The sequence below is a fragment of the Coloeus monedula genome, assembly GCF_965178545.1.
Source record: "Coloeus monedula genome assembly, chromosome: 5".
NCBI lineage: Eukaryota > Metazoa > Chordata > Aves > Passeriformes > Corvidae > Coloeus > Coloeus monedula.
The window spans coordinates 283400-292868 of NC_138785.1; the positions used below are offsets into that span (position 1 = coordinate 283400).

The following is a 9469-nucleotide window of genomic DNA, read 5'->3' on the forward strand; positions in this document are numbered from 1 at the left end:
CCTTGGTCTTGCTGGAGAGTGTTGGTGTGGTTTGGGGGATGGCTGTGTTCTCCCTTAGTTTATTGTGTGTTCAGAGCGCAGTGAATGGGAGACCCTGCAGGTTCAGTCATTGCTGTGACCATCTGCTTGCATTGCTGTTTGTTTTCTTTGATTTAACTCTGATCATCTCTGTGTTTTTTGGCAGAATAACCATTCATGGCACTGTGCTTGTGTCCCTTGAGCGAGCCTGCATGTGTCTTGCCCTACAAGCAGGTCACTGTGCATCGCAAGCCTTTTCCCTTTATCCTGTGGTAGCTGGGTTAGCATTACAGCACAGCCAGTGAGGCCTGGACTTGGCTCCTCAGCATGCTGTCTGTGGAGCTACTACAGCCATCTGTGAGAGTGCTCTCTGCCAGAAGAACATCCAGAAGGAGCATCCAGAGGGAAGGGCCCATTAGCCAACCCAAAAAGCACGCCGGTGTGCCCGACCTGGTCAAGGTTTGTCCAAGGACAAATACCCTGTGGCAGACAGAGCACAGCCTTGCCCACTGCAGCCTTGTCCCAGGCCTACCGCACCTACTGTGTTGCCTCATGCCAAAGCCTCTTCTCGGATTCAGGCCAGATTAAATTCTCATTGTGCAGCTGGGTGTTGAAAGCAAGGCTCGTGAACCTCATCCCTGCTTGGGACTGATAGCAGAGGTTATCCAGGTAGGCATAAACACTCCTGTCTGTCCGGGGAGTGTGCAAGCTGCACTCAATCAGTGTGCAGGCATGCAGTAATTCAGGATAGCAAAGGAAGGGAAAAGCCTCCTGGAATGCAGTCCATGAGCAGGAAAACGCATAATTAAAATAATGCATAACTAGCTTGTGTTTTTCCCTTAACATGTGAAGTGGTTAGGTGTAATCCAGCAGATCACTGAGGAAAGCGCAGTGGAGAGGGAGAACTTGAGCCAACCAGAATTACTAGGGTATTTATTAGAGGACTTTTGGTTTTAAAATATAAAAATTGTGAAATGTTTTTGTTGCTTAGAGCTCACAGTTGAAGAAGTGAGAGTTGTTGCTGAGGTGAAGCGTGGAGCTCTCCTTTGGTCAGTCAGGTTGTTGCTGTCTTTGTGTGTTATTGAACCGGGCTTTTCCAATTACCTGCTCTAGTCTGGGCACATCAGTACCCTTCAGAGAGACCAGTCCTACTTGTTCCAAGCTGCGTATGACCAAGGAAGCTGGACGGCAATTGGGGCTGTGGAGAGTGGTTTAGTACAAGACGTGTGTTTGACAGGTCGGTTCTAGAGACCTGTAAACACTTGATGTGAAAAGTATCACTGTTCTCATTTTGCATAGTCACTCCTTGGAGAGGCAGAGATGGGCTTTTCTGGTAGAAATGAAGGGATCTACTGCTCTAGGAGGCAACAGTTTACCTGCTCTTTCAGTCTGTGTTTCTTCAGTGCTTGTGCCTGGCCAGCTCTGGACTTGTGCCCCGCAGCTCCAGACAGGAATCTCAGGCCTTAAGCAGGCTGGTGGGCTGACTTGCTTCCAGGGCTGTGCACAGCCAGGCTGAATGGAGAGTGATTAGCACAACCCTCAGGCTTGCAGGGCCTAGGATCAAAGGCCTCCCTCTGGGAGTCACTGATGGAGAACATCATCCAATATCTTTGTGTCTGATCGCTTCCTAATCTCAGCACTAGTTGTTCTCGAAGTTCCTCTTCTGGATGGCAGGGACTGAGGGACAAGGAGGACCAGGGGGAGGAGCATTAGCAGAGCAGGTCTCTGCTCTCTGAACTCCAGCGTAGCATCCTGAGGGTGAATTTCACACCATTTTTTGTTTTGCTCGCCTTTGTTTTGCTGGTTTTTTGTTCTTCTACTCTGTCAGATTCTGGGTCTCGCTCTAAAACTGTACCTTTGCCTGCACTTTTATGCCCACAGGTAATAGGAAACCAGAGTTTCAAAAGAAAACCTGATGCCATTGCGAGATAATAGCAGTTTCCTAAATAAATGTGTGGTTGCCCCGGGGGTTAGGTTGTTACCAGATGTACCTTTTCTTGATTGGTGAGAACAGGAGATGACGCTTCCTGGCGTATAAGTGCAAGAGAAAACACAGGAGCACAGATAAGCAGAGCAAGCAAGCCACCTGGAAAGAAGACTGGAGAAGGTGTTAAGGCAGCTGCCTGCCATGGCATTTGGAATGCTAATCTATATTTTGCTGAAAGGTAGGTTTGGAAGAGGCTTTTCCATGTTGTGAGGTCCAAGGCTTTGTTAAACAGTATTTTCCTCCTTCCAAAATAGGTGGTGGGGTGGGAAGCTTGCAGAGACATTGCGAAGCAGAACTACTTCAGCAGTTTGAAACCTGGATGAAATTTTAACTGATAGGGTATAATTTAGACTCTTTGAAAATAAGGTGCTTAAACTGGTAAATAGGTGTAAGGTTGTAGTACATTACATGCATCTGTGTCATAAATTGTGCAAGATAATAGAATAGAAAACAGGATGGATTTGTATTTTGGAAATTTGCAAGCCATCCTTTGTGGTCCCACAATCATAATTATGCTGTGTCAAAAGGAAGTTTGAGGCAAGAGTGTTTTAAATGAATTGTTATTATATTGCTGCCTTCTCTGGGGGTTGTTTGAAGTGCATCTTGTATGAAGTGCTTTCTGGGTGAAATGAACCTTGAATAGATATACTGAGCTTTTCTGTTCCAGTAAGCATCTATTTGCATTACACAGCAATGGGGGCACTGAGTGAAGAGTCAGCTATTACTGCTCCATCCCTCAGCACTGACTTATGGAATAATTGGACAAAAAACAACACTGAAGGTAATTGCTTTTTTGTTCTGTTTGTCTCTGTTAATCTGTCAATTAGGAAAAAAAACCCAACCAACAAACCAAAAATTCCACCAAAAATCTGTGATGTTACCTGTTGTGGTGCTCTATCCCTTGGACACTGTTGGATTTGTGAGTTTTATTTGTGAGATGAGCTGATTTCTTCATGGAGCCTCTGAGTAAGAGCTGCCACCCAGCTGGGGCAGGCTCAGCAATGACCAGCTGAAGGATCATTTAACCCAAGTTCGGTAATAGTTTGAAGAAGACATTTTAAGGCTGATGATCTGGGTTTCTGATGGCAATTTCTGTTGCTTTTATCTGGTGTTTGGTTTCTGTCTGTCCTCAGTGTGCACCTTAACGTGCAGAAGTGAGAATGAACAGGCACAACTTTGAGCGATGCCTCTCGTGACTTGTTACTCAGTAGTTCTTTTCTTTGTTGCAGTTTTGCTTTTGGCTGTCTGAGCTTTCACAGCCCTCCTCAGGGTGCTGGCTCTCTCCCTTCTTCCTTTGTCTTTTCTGATTGAAATGTGAACTCAGGCTCTTTTACCTGCCAACATCTGAGAGCAGAGCTGTGTTTATCCTGCCAGCTGCGTTCTTGATGTTACTTGAGGTGCTGGTGATGTCATTGCTTTGGGAGAGCTGTGCGATCTGGGAATGAGGTTTTGGCAAGTCAGTAAAGGAGGAGAGGAATCTAACTGCGATACTTATTAATGTCTCTGTACTTTAAAAGGCATATAAACATGCATACAAATCATCTGTTAGTTCTAAGTCATCACAGGATGTCTTCCAAGCTTTTTTTAGTAGATCCATAAGCTTTTTATTTTTTTCTCACAACAAGTCCAGCTGTTTTATTTTCATTTCTGATCTCTCATAGTGGTACAGTGTTATATATGCGTTCATCCATACACCTACTATATGTGTGGGTTCCATGTATATATACACATAAAATATGTATACACACTCGTATGCATGTGAAGTCAGTGAGGTGTTGATTTTTGACCGCAGTACTTTGGCTTATCAGCGCAGCACTGTGGTCTGGTTTACTCTGTCTGTGACACGATTCTTGCAGAGCCGCGTACAGCAAACAGGAGGATAATGAAGTGGAAATATGTTGTGGCTCCTTAAGTGCCCTGTTTGTGTTGTTTCTAGAAAGCAGGAGCGATGGGTCATGTTTCAACAAAGAAGAGGCTTATTTACAGGGTCATAGCCGTGTCTACAGTAGTCTGTGTACCTTTATGGCAGCTGGAGCTGTGGTAGTCAACTGGACACCAGCCTTTTCCTTTGAGAGAATTCCACTCAAAGGTAGAATCAAATTCACAAACATTCAAGCACACATTTACACAGGGAGTTAAAAGTATATTTTGGTGGACCTCTTAAAAAGCCACTGAAACGTTAAAAAACAGTGTTTCCAGAGAGAAAGAAAGGCTTAAAAAGACACCAGAGAAACTGACTAAATCTCTCCAGCTTCCTGGTAGCTCCTATTCCTGTGCACTGTAAGTTCATAGTAAGATTGTGTTACTGCCAGGGTTCAGTAATAGTGGATTCTAAGAACGTGAATTCCTGGTTCAGTATCACTGGAGGAACTGGCAGTTTCTTGTGGGATTCAAGTCCTTTGGGGACTGAGGTGCAGTTTGTGCAAAACCATTAATTTCTGCTCAGTCCCTTTGCCTGCTATTTACAAGATCTGGTCCTATTTCCTTCTGCTACGTCACATAGGCTTTACTTGTCACCAGTGCTGAGGCCAGGGAATTTTAGGCTCAGTGATTAGCTGAGAGGATGAAGGGTCATGGAGATGAGCTAGGAGCTGGCACAGCATGGACAAATAACTTTTGGTGGTGTTTGGGCTGATGGAGAGCCTTGGTAGCAAAATGGGCAGCCAGGAGTAGGGGAGGTCTTGGTTGCACTGGGGAAAAAATGGGATCTCTTCATTGCCATCAGCTGGTTCTGTGCAGCCTGTAAAGGAGGCCCTGAACCTGGGACTGAGCCCTTCCCTGCCTCCCCTTTCCGACTGCCGACTGCCTTTCCTCCCTAACGCACCATACTTGAGGACTGAGCTGTCATGGTCTTACTGACTGACTCCTTTTGTTGCCAGTCTGTCAGTTTTGGCAAGCCCAGGCTTCCAAGTACCTGCACCCTTGATTTCATGTCAGATCTTGCCAGATGTATCTGTTTGAATGACTCAGTTGCAGGCAGCTGTCGAGTGCTTACATGGCATGTTTCTCTCTCCTCACGTGACATGAAAGGGCACATGGACCTGTTTATTCAACAGCTTGTTTAGTATCTAGGCGGACAGTATGATAGGAATTAACATAATCCTCTGGGGCAGGCTAGGAAATCACCGTTTTTGTTTTCAAGACTCATTCTTTCAGGGATAATTTGTATTTTTGCAATGTCAAAATAATTAGCACATGGAATTTTTGTGTGTAGACTTAATATCTGATCTTACCCACAATGGACCAAGCTGTTCCTCCTGACAGCGACGAAGGAATGTGTTGGTTTGTCTCAAGTGCTTTCTAGGCAGGCTGCTGCTCCAGGCTGATCTGGGTTTCTAATGACAGCAGCACTCAGGGAAGAGGTTCCTGTACCTGCACAAAGCCAGGTTCCTGCAGATGTGGGTAGGTGGAAGTCTGCCACCTCTCGGCAGTGCTGGTGTGAGTGAGGAGAGATTTCGGGATGTAGAAATCCATCTGGTAGAAGTTGGGGTAGAGGTGGGATTTTGTGCCTCTTGGATGTGAATTTGTACCTTCCTCATGTTTATTTTCTTTATTCCCCCCGTGGAAGAGATAGAAATGAAAAACTTCACCTGTGCTATAGACACCTTCTCAGGGCCTAGCAGAAGAGGGGTGCTCTAGGCAGTGGAAAATGCTGGCTAAAGGCTCCCATTGAAGGTTATTTTTGGTGATTTTCTAGTGCACTTTGTGCTGAAATGGTTATTAAAAACAGTTGGTGCCCAAGTGTTTGAGGAGAGTCCTGTGAAAAGTGTGGATGTGCCATTGTCTATTTTCTGAAACTCTTCTCTGCAGAGCTTAGGTAGCTGTTCTGCAGGTACTTTAGACCTAACCAGAATGGGCTTTTGCAGGTTCCCTGCATCCTGGATCTCCTTGGCACGCTCAGCCCTGCAGCTGCGCTGACCACATGCTTTTCTTCTTGCTTTCCTCATCAGAGAGAAGCGTACAGTGCTCCTGTGCAGACAGTAGGGTCATCCATCTCTTGTCCCAAAATGTGCCTTGCCTTCATGAAAACTGCCCTTTCTTAACTTCTTCCAGAAGTCTGTCCCTCTAAGGCCTGGTCCTTTGCTGGCTGTGCTCTTAGACAACAAGCATGTCTCCAGAGGTTGTCAGCAGAATTCCCAGAGCCAGCCCGAAAAGAGCCAGAGCTGGATACTAGAGCTCGTGTTTAGCCAGCACCAGCTTTCTCCTTTCTAGGCTCCACAGTGTGAAGAAAAACTTGTGGCAAACTTTTTTTCCTTGGAAGGGTGGATAAGATGCCCTTTTCTCAGCCATTAGAAGTTCATTATAAAGCAGGAAATGCTTCTCCCACCTCTGTAGCTTTTCCCGAGGAAGTGCAGTAAGCCAACATGTCATTTTTCAAGCAGACCTGAATTGTCACTTGTTCTCCCTAAGTCTCTTGTTAAGGTGGAAGTCTGTCAGGTTACAGATTACTCTGTCAGGTTTGAGAGGGTACCATTCTCCAAGTAGTCATGCTTGATCTGAGTGTCAGTTACAGCATCATGCCTTTTGGGTGTCCAAACCACATCATTCACAGCTGAAGTTGAGAGTTGCTCTAGCTGGAGCAGCTGTTTGCCATTGCTTGTCATCTCTGATAAACCTGCATAGAGGAGGAAGAAAAAATCCAAAAACACTTTGAAGAGCACACAGAGGAGATTCCTGCCATTAAATGGCTCAGACTGGAATTTGATTGGGAATTTAGGGGGTGTGTGCTGTTACTCCTGAAAAGTGTGTGGTGGGATCAAGGGGCCTTGAGCCTTCTGTCCGTGACAATGGTTCCATCAGTCTGCTATCTCCGGACCTTGATTCAGCACTTAGTCAGAAAGGAAGGGTTCTGCTTGGTGTACCTTTGTTGAGTCACCTTTGCTGAGCAGACCTTGTCACCTTGCTGCAAGATGTTATTTTTCTTGTGGTCATAACTGAAAGCTGTGTTGACATTCACTCGTTTAGGAAATCACCTTCAGCTGTCACTGAGGCAGTCCCCTGAAATAGTAAGTCATTGCTTGGACACCCCACCCCACCAGTGATTCCTGTAACTGGGTAGAGAGACCAGTTGGAACAGATGTTTGCAGTGATGGTGAAGCTTTGGAGCTTTCTCTTCACCTGCTGCACCCCTGTTCCCATGACTTCTTTATTCTCATTTGAGCCGCCATGGCTGGGAATAAGGTAGCATTTTCTGCACAAGAGGTGTGCTTGCTGACCCAGATGCATAGAATTTTGCACAAGTTCAGAAGCTTGGTAGCCATGGACCATTGCTTTTACACAGCAAGATCATCCAGGCAGTCTTGGCAGCTTACAACTGTCATGGGACACTCAGCTAACATTAAACAGTGGAAAAAGGAGGGGAGGGAGCAGTCCCACCATTCATCCTCAGTCATGGCTGCAGAGCTGGCAGGCAGGAGCACTAGAAATGCAGTAGTTTGTCTTGGGATCAGGAAAAGAAAACAATAATTAACGATTAAATTGAATTCCGACTGGGAAGGATACTGAGAATGATGCAGTGCTCTCCTTGTGTCCTAAACCCCTGCTGTTCCTGGGACAGTTTTGCTGATTGGATTGCAGATTAGATAGTGCTGATGTTACCCTGTGTGAATCTCCCATAGTCATTTTTGTACACATTCCTCAAGGGCAAGTGATTTATTTACAGTTTGTGCTTCCTCAGAGCTGTGCTGGACTGTGTCAGAAGCTTGCTCTGTATAGCGCTGACTGAATCAGCTCACAAGACACCGCACAGTAAATCCACATACTGAGTGCTGCACACAGTGTCTGTTCTGCTCCAGGTGTGAAAATATGTTCAAACGATGTTTTGTCCTAAACATAACATGACTTTATTCTGTTTCACAGTAGACTACACAGAGCAGCCAAAGCTCTTGAAGCTGATGCAGAGCTGCCTTGAGGAACACCACAGCTATTGTATCAACGGGCTCTGCGCCTTCCACAGTGAACTGAGGAAGCCCATATGCAAGTAAGGAATTCTTCAAAAATAATACTGGCATTGATTCTTTATGTGCTGCATGTGCAGCTTCACAGTGCCAGTCAGGTACTTGCAGGGTTAAAGTTTGGCACAGACCTTAGTGCTGTGGTGCCTCTGGACTGCTAACAAGGCTGTAGTACTGTGCTAGTATAAAACTACGGAAGGGAGAGGGGAAATTAACAGCTTTGCAGGTCACTGTCATGGTGCTGTCTCAAATCACAGCTGATGCTGGAGTAAGTAGTAGAGGAATCAATAGATGTTCACAGTGGGTGCTAAGAAGGAGACAGGATCTTCCAACATATCGCTACAACTCCCTTATTCCACAGCTACACACCAATCAGGACCATGGTGTCCTTACAATTCTCTAGGATGCATACTGGGCAGCCTTGGCCTTTGGAGACATGACAGCAGCTAAAGATCAGCAGAGCACGGTGCTCTGGGTCCACACCCTGTACGATGAGGGGATGTTTAGACTGCGTTGCTGCTGTGACTGTAGTACTTGAGCTAGCTTTAAACTAGATAAACTGGGGCAACTGGTAGTCTTGGTGGAGGGAAGAGGTTCTGAGTGAGCACCAGGTTTAGCCCCTCCTTCTTTAGACTTCTTGTGATTTGTTTAAAACTGATGAAAACTAATGCGTGTTTGAAATAGAAAGCAAAACAAGTTCTGAATAATTTTTGCATGATGTGTGTTTATTTTGTAGGTGCCTTGCAGGTTATAATGGAGAGAGGTGTGAACATTTAACACTAAATTCATATGCCCATAATTCTTACGAGCGCTACATTGCTGTGGGAATTGGTGTAGGAATACTGACCAGTGGAATACTTGCCATCATCTACTGCTATGTAAGAAAGAGGTACGGGAAATCTGGAACCTTCTGATTACATTGGTCTGAATTTCAGTGGGCAGAGTTTTGAGGGCACTGGGATTGCGTTTTTGCCTGCTACTCATCTGTGGTGTGATCTTAAAGGAACTAACACTCTATACCTGTGATTTCTGATCTACCAGTGGGGCCTGTGGTGCAACCGTCTGAAGCATGGGGTTCCTTTGGGCTGCCTAAGTGAGTTAGGGGATTCGATTTTGGTTCTGTGCAGGCTGCTGCGCTTTCAGATTTGGCTGATAACAATCACGTGATGATGTCCATTTTAGATGCAGGAAACTGAAATCACCCTACAAAGTGTGCGTGGGCGAGACAGCGTTGTGAAGCCCTGGCGCTGGGACACTCACCAGTTTGCCTGCAAAGGAGGGGATGTTCTGCTGGGAAGGCCCCCTGCACCATCGGACAGGTACCCCGGCCTCGCTGAGGAGACGAACTCGAGGGAACAGCAAAGGAGTGCTCAAAGGGAACTCCCGCAGGACTGACAGGCTCTGTGTGTTGTTGAAGAAAGACTTCCTCTCTTGGGTGAGGGTGGCTCATGCTCAGGTCCAAGCAGCTGAGGCCACTGGCAGGCCTCTCGGCGCTCTCTTGTGCCCGGTG

General features: G+C 46.0%; 1 protein-coding gene across 1 annotated transcript; it reads left to right on the forward strand.

Annotated features, from left to right (window-relative positions):
• Positions 1-2146: 2146 nt before the first annotated feature.
• EPGN (epithelial mitogen) lies at positions 2147-9196 on the forward strand (the record flags this gene model as incomplete). Its single annotated transcript, XM_082282521.1, has 5 exons — positions 2147-2183; positions 2697-2786; positions 7865-7985; positions 8696-8848; positions 9142-9196. 5 exons carry the CDS (start codon positions 2147-2149, stop codon positions 9194-9196), a joined length of 456 nt encoding a protein of 151 aa, XP_082138647.1.
• Between the last annotated feature and the right edge of the window lie 273 nt (positions 9197-9469).